This window comes from Heterodontus francisci, chromosome 26, assembly GCF_036365525.1.
Source record: "Heterodontus francisci isolate sHetFra1 chromosome 26, sHetFra1.hap1, whole genome shotgun sequence".
Classification (NCBI taxonomy): domain Eukaryota; kingdom Metazoa; phylum Chordata; class Chondrichthyes; order Heterodontiformes; family Heterodontidae; genus Heterodontus; species Heterodontus francisci.
In genome coordinates this window covers 7,793,181-7,814,988 of record NC_090396.1, presented here as the reverse complement: position 1 = coordinate 7,814,988, position 21,808 = coordinate 7,793,181, and the positions used below count along the sequence as shown (strand labels likewise).

General features: G+C 44.0%; 1 protein-coding gene across 1 annotated transcript in view; it reads left to right on the top strand.

The window, feature by feature from the left end:
* LOC137384523 (protein HEATR9-like) overlaps positions 1 to 21,808 on the top strand; it is a 218,387-nt gene that overhangs the window by 30,076 nt on the left and 166,503 nt on the right. The window contains exon 4 of the mRNA XM_068058661.1: positions 536 to 662. Coding sequence (XP_067914762.1) covers positions 536 to 662 — 127 coding nt within the window. The remainder of the gene's footprint in view (positions 1 to 535; positions 663 to 21,808) is intronic.

The following is a 21,808-nucleotide window of genomic DNA, read 5'->3' as shown; positions in this document are numbered from 1 at the left end:
TCCCATATGTTTTATTTTTATCTTATTAATTAATTATTATGTATTAATTTCTAAAACTGTGATTAACTCTGGGAGGAAAATCATTGGAGATTAAAAATAATTGTGTTTTTTTTATTTTTTCTTTGAAAGTTTTGCTGATTAGTCGTAATAATATCAGACATGGTGGGGAGAAAATACCATTTGACTGAAAGTCAAGAATCAGGCGGGACTCCATGAGGATGGATGTGTCAGGTGACCAATGGCAGGAGTGTGTGATTGGATCACATGAGGTCATGTGATGACACTTCCAGGAGTATGTCCAACCAGAACTGGCCACCCTATCCCTGATGAAGGTGGGACACTTATTGATGTTATATAAGTGGGCTGGGTTGAGAATGGGTTGGAAATGCCCCCTACTTGTAGGGAGGGTGAAATTCCAGCCAAACCTCAGGCTTCAAGTAACACAAAGGTTTGCCTGAGCTTTTGGCATGGCAGTATGTTTGAGATGACTAGCATTTCTCTATGAATCCTGATGGCACCTCCGTTCCTCCTACAGGCATGATTACTACTTGCATCAGTTCCGTGTAACATCTTATGCAGTCCTTCTAAGCGTCCACAAAATACATAAAAAACCAAAAACTATTGACCCACAGCAGGAACCCTTGAAGTGGCAGAGGGTGAAGGTGAGTGCAGAGGTTAAAGGTGCCTTTCATGGCCTCAGAATGAACCAAAGCACTTTACAGACAATGTATAATATCTGTATTCTCTGTTATAATGTAGGAAACATGACAGGCAATTTGTGCACAGCAATCTCCCACAAACAGTTATGAGATAATGACCAGTCAATCTGTTTTTTTGATGTTAATTGAGGAATAAACATTGGCCAGAAGAACTCTGATGCTCTTCTTTGAAAGATGGGATCTTTTACATCCATTTGGTTTAACATCGCATCTGAAAGACAGCACCTCTGCCAGTGCAGCACCTTCCAGTACTGCACTGGGAGTGTCAACCTGGATGTTTGTGTTCAAGTTTTTGGATTGGGACTTGAGGCCACAACCCTCTGACTCTGAGGTGAGAGAGGTACCAACTGAGCCACAGCTGAAATCATTTAGTAAGCATGTTCTTTAGTTCATCAAATGGAACTTGTTATGTGATTCACACAGACACAATCAGTGAATCTATAAGGTAAGTTCTTTTACTGAAGGTACGAACATCCACAGCAGTCCTGGGAATGTTCTAACATAGTGGTTGCATCGCTAGCTGCTTACAGTGAGTGCCTGCAGTGAGTGACTGCCAGTCGCATGGGTCCGTCCGTGCATCATACCCTGTCTGGATGCTGGACAGCCGTTTAGGATACACCCCTTAAAGCAACACTGTAGTATTTAAAGCAATAACACAACAGAAATAAGCACAGCAAAGGTGTATTCAGTCGTGTTTTTTTTTTTGCTCCCCTCCTGAAGGCGCAGAGTCTTGCTGGGCTCTGCAGTATTCGCTGCCCTTACCCAAATGGCCATTCTTCATTTGAGAGCCCAGGCAATGAGCTGGATATTAGTCCATGGGTGGGGGCAACGTAGCCAGGCCTGTCTCCTATAGAATTGTGCCCTTTAGTTTATATTGCCTCTCCTCATTCATCCTTTCAAAATGTCTCACTTCACACTTCTCTGCATTAAATTTCATTTACCATGTGTTTGCCCATTCCACCAATCTGTTTATGTCCTCTTGAAGTCTATCAATATCCTCCTTAAACTTTATTACATTTCAAAACTTTGTGTCTTTTGCAATCTTTAAAGTTATACCCAAGCCCAGATCATTAATTAAAAAGTGCAGTGCTGCCAGTAACAGCTGGGGAACATCACAGTATACTAAAGTTCATCACTACTCTCTGCTTTCTGTCCCTTAGCCAATTCATATCCACACTGCCACTGTCCCTAAAATCCTATTGACTTCAATTTTGTGAGCAAGTCTATTATGTAGTACTGCATCAAACACATAAACATTACTGCCCTCATCAACCCTCTCCAAAGAAGTCAATCATGTTGATCAAACACAATTTGTATTTAATAAATTTCTGCTGGCTTTCATTTAGTAGCCCCAATGTTTTCAAATGACAATTAAATTTGTCCCGGATTGTTGTCTTTAAAAGTTTCCCCATCACTGACGTTAGGCTGATTGGTCTATTGTTGTCAGGTTAATGCCTCTCCGCCTTTTATAAACAGGCGTGTAAAATTCTACAATTGTCAAGTCATCTGGAGGATTGGAAGATTGAGGCCAGAGCTTCCGCTATTTCACCCATTGTTCCCACAGCAAGTTAGGATGGAGCTCATCTGGATCAGGGACTTTTCTGCTTTAAGCTGTGGGAACATCAGAAGCAGAGCTATTCAACCTCATGACCCAGCACATCCTTCACCATATCTATTACCATCAAGCTGGGGAACCAGCCCTGGTTCAATGAGGAGTACAGGAGAGCATGGAGATGCCAGGAGCAGCACCAGGCGTATGTAAAAATAATATGCCAACCTGGTGAAGCTACAACCCAGAACTACTACATGCTAAACAGTGGAAGCAGCATGCGATAGACAGAGCTAAGCGATCCCACAACCAACGAATCAGACCTAAGCTCTGCAGTCCTGCCACATCCGGTCATGAATGGTGGTGGATAATTTAAACAACTGACAGCAGGAGGCGGCTGCACAAATATCCCCATCCTCAAAGATGTGGGAGCCCAGCACATCAGTGCGAAAGACAAGGCTGAAGCATTTGCAACATCTAGCAGACGATGTTATTGCTAGACAAGGCATTAATGAAACATCCGACAAATCTAATGAAGTTTTAAAAGCCTTCGATAAGTACTTTAACTTGAGGAGCAATAAATTCCTAGAAAGGGCTAGATTTAACAGAAGAGTCCAGAAAGAAGGTGAATCTGTTGATGCTTTAATTAATTACCTTTGCAGGCTAGTTGAAGATGCAGATGCAGTGGAGACTGCATTGTAGTGGGTATTGCTGATGATTCCTTTTCAGATTTATTGCAGGCTAAAGAAGACCTCAGCCTAGAAAAATCAATACAGCTGGTGAGACAAGCCGAGGTCCGTAAGCAGATCAGAGCAGTCCTTAGAGGTGAAGACAAACGTTGGGTCAGGAAATCTCCAATGACCGTACAGTTCCTTAAGCTCAGGACTGTAAAAGAATCACAGATTAATACAGTGTAGAAGAGGCCCTTCGGCCCATCGAGTCTGCACCGATGCATTAAAACACCTGACCTGTCTACCTAATCCCATTTGCCAGCACTTGGCCCATAGCCTTGAATGTTATGAAGCACCAGAAATAAGATGCAAGACACCATTAAACTCTGCCAGCACAGTGGCACCAAAAAGACTCACAGGTGTCAACAGTGTCCTCCAAACAAAGCAGAATGCTTTCACTGCAAGAAAATTGGCCATTCGAGAAGATGTGCCGAAATAAAAGCTTTGTTTTCAAAAGTTCCAAAGAAAAAACTTTCATGCATAGAGTTATTAGCGAAGTGGAACAATCTCCTTCGGAAGAGTTATCAGAAGACTTCCTTGGTCAGATCAATGACCCTAATCATGAATCCTGGACTGCAAATATTTATGTCAACAGACATATCACCAACTTTAATCTGGAAACTGGAGCTTGTAATGAGAAGCTTTTTATGTTGTCTGATGCAACATAAATGAGATGTGTGGAGATCAGTTGGTTGAAGATCTCAAAACAGGTTTATTAAACAGATAACTATTATATACTGTACAGAGCTATTTACAGAACTTAGAAAGTGCTGGAAATACTCCTTTTGTCTTTTCAGCACTTTCTGTTTTTACAGCATCTGCAGTGTTTTGCTTTTATTTACAGAACTTGCCTCTTGGTGTTACAGTGGCAGAGTGACCTTGGCTCCGAGTCACATGACTGTGTCCTGGTACTTGGCTCATTAGCATACTAAGATCTTAAAGGGACGTCACTCTTAAAGGCATCACACATCTCCCTTCTTTCCAAAGATAAGTTTTGTATCCTAATAGTAAAAACACATAACATTAGATAACATCAAAATTATTTACACATGGATAGAGATTGTGAAATTCACAAATATAAAGGCTCAAAAGTCCATATAATCATCTTGGTGGTTTGACAACTCTTGCTCAGAGAGTTTGTGTCTCACCTGTTGCTGTTCTTTCTGAAGTTTCTCCCTCTCTGCATTCAGTTTCTGTTGCTCAGCCTTCAGCCTGTTAATATACTCTGTTGCTTTTCTCAAGATGACCACTTCTGAGGTCTTGTCATTCTTGGAAAGTTCCGGCACCTCATGTTGAAGAACCAACAGACAATGCTTCAACTTTAACATAAATGTGAGGTTATCCACTTTGGAAGCGAAAACAGAAAGGTAGATTATTATCTGAACAGCGATAGATTGGGAAAGGGGGAGGTGCAGCGAGACCTGGGTGTCTTTGTGCACCAGTCGCTGAAAGTAAGCATGCAGGTGCAGCAGGCAGTTATGAAGGCAAATGGTATGTTGACCTTCATAGCGAGAGGATTCGAGTACAGGAGCAAGGATGTCTTGCTGCAATTATACAAGGCCTTGGTGAGACCACATCTGGCGTATTGTGTGCAATTTTGGTCTCCTTATCTGAGGAAGGATATTCTTGCTATGGAGGGAGTGCAGCGAAGGTTCATCAGACTGATTCCTGGGATGGCAGGACTGACATATGAAGAGAGATTGGGTCGATTAGACTTGTATTCGCTAGAGTTTAGGAGAATAAGAGGGGATCTCATAGAAACCTACAAAATTCTAACAGGACTGGACAGACTAGATGCAGGAAGGATGTTCCCGATGGCGGGGGAGTCCAGGACCAGGGGTCACAGTCTAAGGATAAGGGTTAAGCCATTTAGGACTGAGATGAGGAGGGATTTTTTCACCCAGAGAATGGTGAACCTATGGAATTCTCTACCACAGAAAGTAGTTGAGGCCAAATCATTAAATATATTCAAGAAAATGTTAGATATAGTTCTTAGGGCTAAAGAGATCAAGGGCTACGGGGGGAAAGCGGGAACAGGTTACTGAGTTTGGACGATCAGCCATGATCGTATTGAATGGCGAAGCTGAATGGCCTACTCCTGCTCCTATTTTTCTATGTTTCTATGTAACTTATTCTTCCCCTGCCTCTCAGGACATTGCATGTCCTTTGCCTCTCCTCCTTGTGATGGAAAACCCACATGCCAAATATTAATTTCATTATATGGAAATCTGCCTGAGACTTTTTGCTGGCCATTATTACAAATAACTTTTAAAAAGCAGAACAGAACAGCTGAAGATGGCCATGCACAATTTGCATATGAGAAGCCAAAGGCCAGCTGGGAGACAAAGGTGATTATCCAGTCTAGCCAGAACAATGGGAGAGCTCTTTGAGTCAATTACCTAGAATGGTTTTATCAATGTTGGTCATCAAAAGCCATTGGCACCCATTGACTTTAAAAGAGCCAACTGCCGCCCCCCACCAAGTATTTCTGAACAACTTTGAATTTCAAAGATTATTCTTCTGCTTCAAACAAAGTGGTGGTCACATGACATGACTGCCTGTGTAACTTTGTGAATTGTGCCTCAGAAAGAAGACAGTAACTGAACTCTAAGGAAGGAACATCTCTCCTCTCTCCCTCTCCAACAAAGTCCCAGGAAAGCTGCAGCTAAATCTCAAATCTACAAATCCTCACAGTCATCAACAAGGAGGATGGATAAAGGCTCTCTTCGGCCTTCCAGAACCAGAGAAGCAAGCTGGAATTGTGCACGTGGCCCAGCAAGGACTTCAAGACTTCAATTTCACCTAAGGACACTGGGACTACACTTCCATACTTAAATTCTATTTTTAAGGCCTCTACTCCAACCTCCTAACTCTGCTGTTTCCTCTCTGTATCTATTTGTGGGTGTGTGTGTGTCTCTCGTATGAATGTAAGCATGGTTGCATTGCGTATTTTAGAAATTTTACCCGGTTTAGAGTAATAAAGTTAATAAATTTACATCTTTCTTGTTTAAACTCAAGAAAACCTGTCTGATTGGTTCATTTGTAAGTATATATTAGAGTAACAGGAGCATGTGCTCACTGAGTTGGTAAGTTAAATCACCACCCTGTTCTGGTCAAACCAGAGAAGGGGCAAAAGGGGAGCCTGAAACCCCCTTCCTCACCTGGCCGTAACATTATTCTCTGTATTGGAAGGCCTGAAGTTCAAGGTCGAGGCCTTGTTGGGGGAAGAGCACTTGGCCTCATGGTGGTACCTGTCCGTTCTGGCTTGTTGTGGTGCTGGCGGTTCTCTGGAGAGCAGAAGTGAATGCGCGATATAGTTGTGCTATTGCCGGGTTTCCAGACTGCACTGTTTAGTTCTGGTCGAAGTTTGCGAGCAGGTTCCGGTTCATGGCAATGCTCTTGTAGATAGTTATGATGTTGAGGTCCTTACACGCTGGTAGTCCGGCCACTGCTGGTTCACTCGTATCTATTAGGTAGAATGCTTGTGGTTTCCATGCTGCCTTACTGTATTTGCATTGCAGATTGTTAATGTGCCACTGCAAGGAATGGGTGACCCGTTGTATGCAGATAACCTGTCAGTTGTATCAATGATTTCCAACGACTCCGGTACATGTATTTAAGGATTCGGACTGATAGATTATTTACACTAGCGCCAGTGTCCATCTTGACCTTGAGTGTATGCTTGCCAGCTTTCTTTGGGCATGTGATGTTGATAGTGGCAAAAGCTTCCAGATGTTGGACTTCATCAACATGATGTGTCAGGTTCACAATGTGGAATGCCTGTTCATCTTTTGTTTGAGAATTACTTCTCTCTGGGTCTTGTCTCAGGTCTGTTTCACTACGGACTTCATGTATCAGCTTGCATTCATACAGCCCTCTGGCACTTTCCTTGCTGCTGTTGCCCTGTTGCTGCACCAGCTGTCTGTTTGTCTGTGTCCTTCTGTGACTTCTGGCTGTGTCTTTGTAGATTGAATTCCTGCATAAGCGGGCCCAGTGTCCTTTTGCACTGCACGCCTTTCACAGATCTCGAAATGCAGGGCAATTTCACCATGAGTGGGACATACCACACAGCATACTTGCTCTTTTCGACCTAGTTATGGTGCCGATACTGTTGGCTGCACCTAGTACTTGGAGGTGCTGTTGTCCAGCTATAATGCCCTCTATTTCCTGCAATCTTCCAGTAGTGCACCAATGCTGTGAATCACAGAATCACAGAATAATACAGTGCAGAAGAGGCCCTTCGGCCCATCGCGTCTGCACTGATGCATTAAAGACACCTGACCTGTCTACCTCATCCCATTTGCCGGCACTTGGCCCATAGCGTTGAATGTTATGACGTGCCAAGTGCTCATCCAGGTACTTTTTAAAGGATGTGAGGCAACCTGCCTCTACCACCCTCCCAGGCAGTGCATTCCAGACAGTCACCACCCTCTGGGTAAAAAAGTTCTTCCTCAAATCCCCCTTAAACCTCCTGCCCCTCACCTTAAACTTGTGTCCCCTCGTAACTGACCCTTCAACTAAGGGGAACAGCTGCTCCCTATCCACCCTGTCCATGCCCTTCAATCTTGTACACCTCGATCAGGTCACCCCTCAGTCTTCTCTGCTCCAGCGAAAACAACCCAAGCCTATCCAACCTCTCTTCATAGCTTAAATGTTCCATCCCAGGCACCATCCTGGTGAATCGCCTCTGCACCCCCTCCAATGCAATCACATCCTTCCTATAATGTGGCGACCAGAATTGCACACAGTACTCCAGCTGTGGCCTTACCAAAGTTCTATACAACTCCAACATGACCTCCCTACTTTTGTAATCTATGCCTCGATTGATAAAAATAAGTGTCCCATATGCCTTTTTCACCACCCTATTAACCTGCCCTTCTGCCTTCAGAGATCTATGGACAAACACGCCAAGGTCCCTTTGTTCCTCGGAACTTCCCAGTGTCAGGCTATTCATTGAATACTTCCATGTCACATTACTCCTTCCAAAGTGTATCACCTCACACTTTTCAGGGTTAAATTCCATCTGCCACTTTTCTGCCCATTTGACCATCCCATCTATATCTTCCTGTAACCTAAGACACTCAACCTCACTGTTAACCACTCGGCCAATCTTTGTGTCATCCGTGAACTTACTGATCCTACCCCCCACATAGTCATCTATGTCGTTTATATAAATGACAAACAATAGGGGACCCAGCACAGATCCCTGTGGTACGCCACTGGACACTGGCTTCCAGTCACCAAAACAGCTGCCTGTTATCACTCTCTGTCTCCTACAGCTAAGCCAATTTTGAATCCACCTTATCAAGTTACCCTGTATCCCATGTGCATTTGCTTTCTTGATAAGTCTCCCATGTGGGACCTTGTCAAAGGCTTTGCTGAAATCCATGTAAACTACATCAACTGCACTACCCTCATCTACACACTTGGTCACATGCTCAAAAAATTCAATCAAATTTGTTAGGCATGACCTCCCTCTGACAAAGCCATGCTGACTATTCCTAATCATATTTTGCCTCTCCAAGTGGAGATAGATTCTCTCCTTCAGAATTTTCTCCAATAGTTTCCCTACCACTGACGTGAGACTCACTGGTCTGTAGTTCCTGGCTTATCTCTACAACCTTTCTTAAATAGTGGGACCACATTAGCTGTTCTCCAGTCCTCTGGCACCTCCCCTGTGGCCAGAGAGGAATTAAAAATTAGGGTCAGAGCCCTTGCAATCTCCACCCTTGCCTCCCACAACATCCTGTGACCTTTTCTTTCACCACAAGAGGTCTTTCTGATATGCTACAATGGGTGTTGCTACAATCACCAGCTCCATTGTTCGGTCCGACAGCTCAGCTTCTGAGAATTTGCATTCGTTGCCCTTACTGCGGCATCTACTGATGAAATGGTCTATTGATTCCTGTGCTGTTGCCTGTAGGACATCAATTTCAGGTGGTGAATTCTAAAATTCACTCATAGTCCGAAGTTGGTCTTCCAGCACTTTCCATATCTTTGCGGGATCTTTCTGGTCCTCTTCAGATATGCCTGAGGTATTGAATCTGTGTAATCCCTCATTTCCAATTGCTATCATTATTTTTGCAGCCTGTTTTTCTGATTCTGCAATTACTTGGTCTGTAAAGCATAATTGCATTCTCTGTTGGAACAGTTTGAACTCGGATAGGATATCCAAGGCTTACAATTTATGCTGGAAAGATTGGTATCCATCTCTCTGCTGTTCTTTTTCTTTAAAACCTTGCTTTAATAAATTGCTTTATGACTCTGTACTGTCTTCCCTTTAAAAAAAAATCTCTTCTTTAGACTGGCTGGTTTGATTGACAGAAGCAGCTTGTTTGTTTACCTAGCTTCCAGCACTCTAATCTGTCTGTTTATACAGCTGTGCAATAGGCATTTCAAGTGCTTTTTCTGCTAGAGCTTGCTTATACAGCCGTTCAAAGATAATTCTTCACACTTGAGTGGTTTTATGAGTTTTTAAAAACACTCTGGCTGAGTGAATGAAAGCTGCGTGAATGGAGGATTCCCGCGCGTTTTGCTGTTGGGCGCCTTCTGTAATGGCATGGACCTCGATCAGCCTTGGGGAGCCTTTGAAAAAATCGATCAGCCTGGGATAGGGATTAGGTTTTCCCTGTTTTTTTGTAATTGCACCTTAAAAAAAATCAACTTTGCAAGCACCTCGAAGCTTTATTTTTACCTGGGGTTCCTGTACCAATGGCACTCACCCGAACACAGTGATTGATTCATAGCCGGTCATTCAGCTCTGTCTTCTACAGCTTGAGGTGAGTTTTTTTTTTCTTCTTTACCCTGTTTGGGCCAGTATTTCTTTTAACTTTCTCTCTTTTAGATGTAGGACTTTTTCAAGCTGTTTTCCTGTGGTCTTCAATCTTGGATTCTGTCTTCTCACTACAGCTGTCACTATGTAAAGAGAAGCTTTTCATGTTGTGTGATGTAACTTAAATGAGATGCATGGAGTTCAGCTGGTTGAAGATCTCAAAACAGATTTATTAAACAGCTAACTAGTTGTGTGTGGAATCAGAGGAGATAGGGGAAGCGTTAAATGAATATTTTTCGTCAGTATTTACAGTAGAGAAAGAAAATGTTGTCGAGGAGAATACTGAGATTCAGACTACTAGGCTAGATGGGATTGAGGTTCACAAGGAGGAGGTGTTAGCAATTTTGGAAAGTGTGAAAATAGATAAGTCCCCTGGGCCAGATGGGATTTTTCCTAGGATTCTCTGGGAAGCCAGGGAGGAGATTGCAGAGCCTTTGTCCTTGATCTTTATGTCGTCATTGTCGACAGGAATAGTGCCGGAAGACTGGAGGATAGCAAATGTTGTCCCCTTGTTCAAGAAGGGGAGTAGAGACAGCCCTGGTAATTATAGACCTGTGAGCCTTACTTCGGTTGTGGGTAAAATGTTGGAAAAGGTTATAAGAGACGGGATTTATAATCATCTTGAAAAGAATAAGTTCATTAGCGATAGTCAGCACGGTTTTGTGAAGGGTAGGTGGTGCCTCACAAACCTTATTGAGTTTTTCGAGAAGGTGACCAAACAGGTGGATGAGGGTAAAGCAGTGGATGTGGTGTATATGGATTTCAGTGAGGCGTTTGATAAGGTTCCCCACGGTAGGCTATTGCAGAAAATACAGAAGTATGGGGTTGAAGGTGATTTAGAGCTTTGCATCAGAAGTTGGCTAGCTGAAAGAAGACAGAGGGTGGTGGTTGATGGCAAATGTTCATCCTGGAGTTTAGTTACTAGTGGTGTACTGCAAGGATCTGTTTTGGGGCCACTGCTGTTTGTCATTTTTATAAATGACCTGGATGAGGGTGTAGAAGGGTGGGTTAGTAAATTTGCGGATGACACGAAGGTCGGTGGAGTTGTGGATAGTGCCGAAGGATGTTGTAGGGTACAGAGGGACATAGATAGGCTGCAGAGCTGGGCTGAGAGATGGCAAATGGAGTTTAATGCGGAAAAGTGTGAGGTGATTTACTTTGGAAGGAGTAACAGGGATGCAGAGTACTGGGCTAATGGGAAGATTCTTGGTAGTGTAGATGAACAGAGAGATCTTGGTGTCCAGGTACATAAATCCCTGAAAGTTGCCACCCAGGTTAATAGGGCTGTTAAGAAGGCATATGGTGTGTTAGCTTTTATTAGTAGTGGGATCGAGTTTCGGAGCCACGAGGTCATGCTGCAGCTGTACAAAACTCTGGTGAGACCGCACCTGGAGTATTGCGTGCAGTTCTGGCCACCGCATTATAGGAAGGATGTGGAAGCTTTGGAAAGGGTGCAGAGGAGATTTACTAGGATGTTGCCTGGTATGGAGGGAAGGTCTTACGAGGAAAGGCTGAGGGACTTGAGGTTGTTTTCGTTGGAGAGAAGGAGGAGGAGAGGTGACTTAATAGAGACATATAAGATGATCAGAGGGTTAGATAGGGTGGATAGTGAGAGTCTTTTTCCTCGGATGGTGATGGCAAACACGAGGGGACATAGCTTTAAGTTGAGGGGTGATAGATATAGGACAGATGTTAGAGGTAGTTTCTTTACTCAGAGAGTAGTAGGGGCGTGGAACGCCCTGCCTGCAACAGTAGTAGACTCGCCAACTTTAAGGGCATTTAAGTGGTCATTGGATAGACATATGGATGAAAATGGAATAGTGTAGGTCAGATGGTTTCACAGGTCGGCGCAACATCGAGGGCCAAAGGGCCTGTACTGCGCTGTAATGTTCTAATGTTCTATTATACACAGTGCAGAGCTACCTATTTACAGAGCTTGCCTCTTGATGTTACAGTAGTAGAGTGACGTTGGCTCCGAATCACATGACTGTGTCCCGGTACTTGGCTCATTAGCATACTCTGATCTTAAAGGAACATCAGTCTTAAAGGCAATCACATAACAGCTGGTGTGATGGTTTTATCAGACAGTGAACCGTGGTTATCAACGGATTGCCTACAAACAACAGACACACAGTCACATATTTCAGGAGATTTTGAACTGAAAGTCAAGGGAAAGCTACAGGCAACACTCCAGTACAAGGGAAAGCAGATATTGGAAACACTGTGTGTCTTACAGAATCAAGAATTTTCTCTTTTAAGAAAAGCTTGTATAGACCTTATCAAGGTCGAAGAAATTAAGTGGCAAGAATCGGGAGTCTCTTCCAAAAACACTTTCCAAAATTATTTACCAGTCTAGGAAGCCTTACGACCGAATACAGCATTGTGTTGAGAAAAGGTGTGAAACCGGTGTGACTTTTTATGCATAGAAAATATCACATCCATTAATAAAACATGTCCAACTTTAGCTAGAAGAGATGACCAGGATGGGAGTCATTTCTTCTGTCACCAAGCCAACAGAGTGGTGCTAGGGAATGGTTCTAGATCCTAAAGTGAACGGTAATCCGCATTGGTGTCGACTTCACTTAATAAAGCCTGTCACGAGAAATCCATCCGATGTCCTCAGTAAATGAAAGCTTGGTGAAGAAGTCAAGGTTACTGACAACCTTCATCAATCACTCCGTTCCGAAGATTTTGTTTTAATTGTTCACCATTCGGTATAACATCTGCACCTGAAATATTCCAAAGGAATATGTCGAACATCCTGCAGGGCCTTAAATGAGTAATATACCATTTGGATGACATCTTAGTCCATGGCGAATATGTCACAGAATATAACCTGGGGGTTAGAGTGAATCACTGACAAGAAGAAGTACTGACACTTGTTGAAAAGTGTGAATTCTCAAACGTCTATTCGTTTCCTAGGGCACATTGTCAGTAGCAAGGGCATAATGGCAGACACACAAAAGATGAGAGCCATTAAGGGAATTCCCAATTCCTACTTTTGTCCAAGATCTTCAACGATTCCTTGGAATGGTCAATTAACTGACAACATTTTTGCCCTATCTGGAGCAAGTTACTGAACCCTTACGACAGCTCTTAAAGAAAGCTCAAGCATGGTGTTGGAGTGCACATCAGCTGCAGGCATTTCAAAGGATCAAGGAAATGCTCATTTCGCCAGCTATCTTAGTGCATTATAACCCTTCACTATCGACTACAATTGCAACAGGCACCTCATCTACAGGGTTGGAGGCAGTCCTTTTCCAAGAACAGTCAGATGGATGTTGCAGGCCAGTTTATGTTGCATCTCAAGCATTGTCTGAGACTGAGACAGGATACCTTGTCATAGAGAAAGAAGCTCTTGCAGTCACATGGCCTTGCAAAAAGTTCCCACATTATATCATCGGCTTGAAGGTTGTCATAGAGACCGATCACAAACCCCTAGTTTCCTTACTTGATGAAAAGGAACTCGCTAGAATGCCTTAAGAATCCAGAGATTCTAGTTGAGACTAATGAGATACACATGTGAAAGAGTATATGTACAGACAAACTGCAAACTTCAGCAGATACATTATCCATAGAAACTTAGAAAATAGGAACCGGAGTAGGCCATTCGGCCCTTCGAGCCTGCTCCACCATTCATTATGATCATCCAACTCAGTAACCTGTTCCCGCTTTCCCCCATATCCTTTGATCCCTTTCGCCACAAGAGCGATATCTAACGCCTTCTTGAAAACATACAATGTTTTGGCCTCAACTGCTTTCTGTGGTAACGAATTCCACAGGCTCACCACTCTCTGGGGGAGAGTGGCACAGTGGTGCAGTGGTTAGCACCGCAGCCTCACAGCTCCAGTGACCCAGGTTCAATTCTGGGCACTGCCTGCACGGAGTTTGCAAGTTCTCCCTGTGAGTGCATGGGTTTTTGCTGAGTTCTCTGGTTTCCTCCCACAACCAAAGACTTGCAGGTTGATAGGTAAATTGGCCATTATAAATTGCCCCTCTTGTAAGTAGGTGGTAGGGGAATTGAGGGAAGGTGGGGATGTGGTAGGAATATGGGATTATTTTTATTTATTTATTTTTTTATTTAGAGATACAGCACTGAAACAGGTCCTTCGGCCCACCGAGTCTGTGCCGACCAACAACCACCCATTTATACGAACCCTACAGTAATCCCAATTCCCTACCACCTACCTACACTAGGGGAAATTTACAATGGCCAATTTACCTATCACCTGCAAGTCTTTGGCTGTGGGAGGAAACCGGAGCACCCGGAGGAAACCCACGCGGTCACAGGGAGAATTTGCAAACTCTGCACAGGCAGTACCTCGAATTGAACCCGTGTCCCCGGAGCTGTGAGGCTGCGGTGCTAACCACTGCGCCCCTGTGCCGCCCACATTAATGTAGGATTAGTATAAATGGGTGGTTGATGGTCAGCACAGGCTCAGTGGGCTGTCGGGCCTGCTTCAGTGCTGTATCTTTAAATAAAATAAAATAAATTTCTCCTCATCTCAGTCCTGAATGGCTTACCCCGTATCCTTAGACTATGACCCCGGTTCTGGACTCCCCCAGCATCGGGAACATCCTTCCTGCATCTACCCTGTCAAGTCCTGTTAGAATTTTATAGGTTTCTATGAGATCCCCCCCTCACTCTTCTGAACTCCAGCGAATATAATCCTAACCAACTCATTCTCTCCTCATACGTCAGTCCCATCATCCCAGGAATCAGTCTGTTAAATCTTCGCTGCACTCCCTCTATAGCAAGAACATCCTTCCTCAGATAAGGAGACCAAAACTTCACACACACAGCTATTGTTGACCATCCTACCCAACAGGATGTTAACTTCATTAGTGAAATTGAGTCATAGTCACAGGTCACTGCATCACAATGGCCCGCAAGTTCAAAAAAGCTCCAAGAAATTCATCATGCTCAGATGCCAGATGAGGAATGCATCCGAATAGGCCAATATTGCAAGCAAGGTTGGCTGCAGCAATGTCCCAGTGGTACAGTGATGAAAATCTACTTTGAGTATAGGAAGCACTTTACTATTGTGGATGACATGTTGGTATATGATGAGAGGTTGGTGATTCCGGTCTCACACATGGAGATAATACATCAAGGCCACATGGATATCACGAAATGTAGAGCACGGGCTCAGTCGTCCATCTGGTGGCTGTGAATATCGAAAGATATAGAAGAAATGATTTCTAATTGCCAAGAATGCAGTGCACAGACCAGACCAGTGGCAACCCCTTATGTCGATTCAATTTCCAACCAGACCATGGGAACATCTGGGGATGGTTCCCTTCATGTTTAATGGGAAATCCTACCTCATGGTTATTCATTACTTCTCAAGACGGATTGAAGTCAAACATTTGCATACAACGACAACTGAGATAGTCATTTGAATGTTACAGGAGATCTTTGTAACACATGGCATTCCCGACCAGATCGTGTCAGATAATGGTCCTCAATTTGCAAACGACTACTTCACACACTTTGCCGAAAAATGTGGATTTGTACATCTTTCAAGTTCCCCTAAATGTCCACAATCTAGTGGTGAAGCTGAGAAAGGAGTCAGAACTATCAAACAGCACGCCTGAACTATGGATCTACTCCATTGCTATGTGGACTAGCACCATCCAAACTGTTGATGGGGAGGAACCTTCAAACACAATTTCCTAACCCACCTAAAAAGCTACTTCCAGGGCTAGAAGTCCAGGATTATCAGAGAGTTCAAGACAGAGAGAAGTCTTATTGAAAACAACAAACTTCTAATTTTAGCAGAAGATGTTGTGCCAGAAACCTACCCAAGTTGGTGGAAGGAGACAAGGTATAGGGACGAGATAAAAGTTGAGAAGGAGTGATCATCCAGAGAGATGAAATTCAACAGAGATATTATTAATACATTCTTCAGAAGGTACTATAAGAGGAAAGAGGGGAAATCTTATTTCTACTCATCAAAGATGTCAATCAGTCATATATTTGGATGAACCAGACATTGATCCCGAAAATCAGGGAACACCAGAAATTACAAACCTCAATAAAGGCCGTCACAGTCAAGAAACAAGAGTTCAGTGAAAGAATATTGATCTTCCAAGTTTGACAAGAACATGATTAGGAAGAATCATGAAGCTTCCTGACAAATTAAATCTGTGACGTCAGAGACCTGGGGGGGAGATGGGTTAGGACGTAAATAAAAGTGAATGTATATAGAAAAAATATATCTGGACAAAGGCTTGGGGGGAGCTGTAGTATAAGGGTCTGAAAGGGTTAATGTTTGGTACGGTGTGGGTAACACCTCCCACTGTGATGATGTCAGAGATCACATGTGGTAGAGACTGAAGAAGGAGAAACAGCAAGATGTCAGCAGTGGGTTAGACTTGCTAAAGAGAAAGTGAAAATAGTTCCTGAAATGTAATAAATGAGTTGTTGTTTAAAACTTTATAAAGACTCAGTAATCTGTACAAGCTCGAGGAATCAAACCTGTCTCCTACTAGTGACAATATACAACACCACCTATTCTGTGACCCGCAGTTTTGTTAACCAGTTTTTTTATGTGGCAGTTTGTCAAATTCTTTCTTAAAATCCATATAGACAACATATATTGCTTTCCTTTCATTAACTGTCTCTGTGACTTCATCAAAAACTTCAATTAGATTAGTCAAACACAATCTGCCTTTGACAAATCTGTCAGTTTTCCTTAATTAACTGAAACCTTTCCAAGTCCCTGTTGATTTGCTTCCTTAGAGCCATAGAAAAATTACAGCACAGAAGGAGGCCATTCAGCCCATCGTGTCCGTGCTGGCCGAAATCCCCCCAGAAAAACTAGCCGCCTAATCTAATCCCATCTTCCAGCGCCTGATCCATAGCTTTGCAGGTTGTGGCACTTCAGGTGCATGTCCAGGTACCTTTTAAAAGAATTGAGGGTTTCTTCCTCCACCGTCATTCCTGGCAGTGAATTCCAGACACACACCACCCTCTGGGTGAAAATTATTTTCCTCATGTCCCCTCTAATGCTCCTACCAAACACCTTAAATCTGTGCCCCTTGTTGTTGACCTCTCTGCTAGGAGAAACAGGTCCTTCCTGTCTACTCTATCTCGGGCCCTCATAATTTTGTATACTTCAATTCAGTCACCCCCTCAGCCTCCTCTGATCTAAGGAAAACAACCCCAGCCAATCAATCTTTTCTCATAGCTGCAACCCTCAAGCCCTGGTAACATTCTTGTAAATCTCCTCGATACTCTCTCCAGAGCAATTATGTCCTTCCTATTTTTGCTTATAACCTTTTACATTTCTAATATTTGCTAGTTCTGAAGAAGGGTCACTGACCTGAAACGTTAACTCTGCTTCTCTCTCCACAGATGCTGCCAGACATGCTGAGTATTACCAGCATTTCTTGTTTTTATGTGCTTCCTGTAATGTGGTGACCAGAACTGTACACAATACTCCAGCTGTGGTCTAACCAGTGTTTCATACAGTTTCAGCATTATATCCTGCTTTTGTATTCTATACCTCGGCCAATAAAGGAAAGCATTCCAAATGCCTTCTTCACCACTCTATCTGCCTGTCCTGCCACCTTCAGGGACCTGTGGACATGTGAGTACAAGGTCTCTCACTTCTTCTACCCCTCTCAGTATCCTCCCATCTATGGTGTATTCCCTTGCTTTATTTGTCCTCCCCAAATGCATTACCTCACACTTTTCAGGATTGAATTCCATTTGCCACTTTTCTACCCACTCAACCAAACCATTGGTATCTTTCTGGAGTCTACAGCTATCCTCTTCACTATCAACTACACGGCCAATTTTTGTGTTATCAGCAAATTTTCCAATCATGCCTCCCATATTTAAGTCTTATCATTAATATATACCACAAACAGCAAGAGACCCAACACTGAGCCCTGTGGAACGCCACTGGAAACAGCTTTCCATTCACAAAAACATCCGTCGACTACTACCCTTTGTTTCCTGTCACTGAGCCAATTCTGGATCCAACCGGCCACATTCCCCTGTATCCCATGGGCTTTCATTTTACTGACCAGTCTGCCATATGGGACCTTGTCAGATGCCTTACTAAAATCCATGTAGACCAGATCCACTGCACTACCCTCATCAATCCTCCTTGTTACTTCCTCAAAAAACTCAATTAAGTTAGTAGGACACGACCTTCCCTCAACAAATCCATGCTGATTATCCCTAAATTAATCCGTGCCTTTCTAAGTGGCAGTTTATCCTGTTCCTCAGAATAGATTCGAACAATTTACCCACCACCAAAGTCAGACTGACTGGCCTATAATTATTTGGCCTATCCCTTGCACCCTTTTTATTGATTATTGTTTTTAAAACCTTACCCACCACTGATGTTAAACTCACCAGCCTGTAGTTAATAAGAATAATGGGTGGGAATTTTATCCTGACAGTGGGGGTCTTGACATCAGGGGCCAAGATCCCCGTTATGCTTCTTTTCCGGAACACCTGCTGAATGTAGTGCCAATCAGGCACTGAAGTGGACAACGGCAGGCCTTCCATAGGATCTAGGACCCCGCTGCCAGAAGTCCCACCCTTGGCGAGCTTCCAGCCAATCAGAGGTCAATAGCTGCAGTGCCACCACAGAGGTGATGGCTGCTGCTGGAGGTGACGGTCCTGGAGGCTGAGGCATGTTGCTGTAACCAGGCCTCAATTAGGTCAGGGCGGGAGGGATAGAAAACATAGAAAACATAGAAAATAGGAGCAGGAGTAGGCCATTTGGCCTTTCGGGCCTGTTCTGCCATTCAAAAAAGTTCATGGCTGATGGTCTAATTCAGTACCCTGTTCCCGCTTTTTCCCCATATCCCTTGATCCATTTAGCATTAAGAAATATATCTGTCACCTTCTTGAATATATTTAATGACTTGGCCTCCACTGCCTTCTGTAGTAGAGAATTCCACAGGCTCACCACCCTCTGAGTGAAGAAATTTCTCCTCATCTCGGTTCTAAATGGCATACCCAGTATCCTGAGACTGTGACCCCTGGCTCTGGACTCCCCAGCCACAGAGAACATCCTCCCTTCATCTAGCCTGTCTAGTCCTGTTGGAATTTTATAGGTTTCTATGAGATCCCCTCTCATTATTTTAAACACTAGTGAATATAGGCCTAGTCGACCCAATCTCTCCTCATATGTCAATCCTGCCTTCCCAGGAATCAGCCTAGTAAATCTTCTTTGTACTCCCTCCATGGCAAGAACATCCTTCCTCAGATAAGGAGACCAAAACTGCACACAATAATCCAGATGTGGTCTCACCAAGGCCCTGTATAACTGCAGTGAGACATCCTTGCTCCTTACTCTCATCCTCTTGCAATGAAGGCCAACATACTATTTGCCTTCCTAATTGCTTGCTGCACCTAGAACATAGAACAGTACAGCACAGTACAGGCCCTTCGGCCCACGATGTTGTGCCGACCCTTTAACCTACTTTAAGATCAAACTACCTACATACCCTTCATTCTACTATCATCCATGTACCTATCCAAGAGTCGCTTAAAAGCCCCTAATGTATCTGCTTCTACTACCACCAGAACTACCACCAGGCGACCAGAACTGAACACAATATTCCAAGTGTGGTCTAACCAGGGCCTTATAGAGCTGCAGCATAACCTCGCGGCTCTTAAACTCAATCCCCCTGTTAATGAAAGCCAACACCCCATACGCTTTCTTAACAACCCTATCAACTTGGGTGGCAACTTTGAGGGATCTATGGACGTGGACCCCAAGATCCCTCTGTTCCTCCACAATACCAAGAATCCTGTCTTTAAGCCTGTATTCTGCATTCAAATTCGACCTTCCAAAATGAATCACTTCACACTTTTCCAGGTTGAACTCCATCTGCCACTTCTCAGCCCAGCTCTGCATCCTGTCAATGTCCCGTTGAAACCTACAACAGCCCTCCACACTATCCACAACTCCAGCAATCATTGTGTCATCGGAAAACTTACTAACCCAGCCTTTCACTTCCTCATCCAAGTCATTTATAAAAATCACAAAGAGCAGAGGTCCCAGAATAGATCCCTGCGAACACCACTTGTCACCGAGCTCCGTGCTGAATACTTTCCATCCACTACCACCCTCTGTCTTCTATGGGCCAGCCAATTCTGTATCCAGACAGCCAACTTTCCCTGAATCCCATGCGTCCTTACTTTCTAAATGAGCCTACCATGGGGAACCTTATCAAACGCCTTGCTAAAATCCGTATACACCACATCCACTGCTCTTCCTTCATCAATGTGTTTTGTCACATCCTCAAAGAATTCAGTAAGGCTTGTGAGGCATGACCTGCCCCTCACAAAGCCATGCTGACTATCTCTAATCAAACTATGCGTTTCCAAATAATCACAAATCCTGTCTCTCAGAATCCTCTCCAATAATTTGCCCACCACTGATGTAAGACTGACTGGTCTGTAATTCCCAGGGTTATCCCTATTCCCTTTCTTGAACAAGGGAATAACATTTGCCATCCTCCAATCATCTGGTACTACTCCAGTGGACAGTGAGGACGCAAACATCATCGCCAATGGCGCGGCAATCTCTTCCCTCGCTTCCCATAATATCCTTGGGTATATCCCGTCTGGCCCCGGGAACTTATCTATCCTCATGTCTTTCAAAATTTCCAGCACATCCTCCTTCTTGACCTCAACCTGTTCGAGCATATCAGCCTGTTTCACGCTGTCCTCACAAACGACAAGGTCCCTCTCACTAGTGAATACTGAAGCAAAGTATTCATTAAGGACCTCCCCTACCTCCTCCGACTCCAGGCACAAGTTCCCTCCATTATCCCTGATCGGCCCTACCCTCACTCTGGCCATCCTCTTGTTCCTCACATATGTGTAGAACGCCTTGGGATTTTCCTTAATCCTACCCGCCAAGACTTTTTCATGTCCCCTTCTAGCTCTCCTAAGTCCATTCTTCAGTTCCTTCCTGGCTACCTTGTAACCCTCTGGAGCCCTGTCTGATCCTTGCTTCCTCAACCTTAAGTAAGCTTCCTTCTTCCTCTTGTTCCACATCTCTTGTCATCCAAGGTTCCTTCACCCTACCATCCCTTCCTTGCCTCATCGGGACAAACCTATCCAGCAGTCGCAGCAAGTGCTCCCTAAACAACCTCCGCATTTCTGTCATGCATTTCCCTGAGAACATCTGTTCCCAATTTAAGCTCCCCAGTTCCTGCCTAATAGCATTGTAATTCCCCCTCCCCCAGTTAAATATTTTCCCATCCCATCTGCTCCTATCCCTCTCCATGACTATAGTAAAGGTCAGGGAGTTGTGATCACTATCACCGAAATGCTCTCCCACTGAGAGATCTGCCACCTGGCCTGGTTCGTTGCCAAGCACCAAGTCCAACATAGTCTCCCCTCTAGTCGGCCTATCTACATATTGAGTCAGGAAACCTTCCTGGACACATCTTACAAAATCTGCTCCATCCAAACTATTTGCACTAAGGAGGATCCAATCAATATTAGGGAAGTTGAAGTCACCCATGACAACAACCCTGTTACTTCTGCACCTTTCCAAAATCTGCCTCCCAATCTGTTCCTCCGTGTCTCTGTTGCTATTGGGGGGTCTATAGAAAACTGCCAACAAAGTGACTGCTCCTTTCCTGTTTCTGACTTCCACCCATAATGACTCAGTGGACAAACCCTCCTCGACGACCTCCCTTTCTGCAGCTGTGATACTATCCCTGATTAGCAATGCCACTCCCCAACCTCTTTTACCTCCCTCCCTATTCCGTTTGAAACATCTAAACCCCGGAACATCCAACATCCATTCCTGCCCCTGTGATATCCAAGTCTCCGTAATGGCCACAACATCGTAGCTCCAAGTGCTGATCCATGCTCTAAGTTCATCAACCTTATTCCTGACACTTCTTGCGTTAAAATAGACACACCTCAACCCATCATACTGGCTGCAACATTGCCCTGTCAACTGTCTAACCTTCCTCACAGACTCTC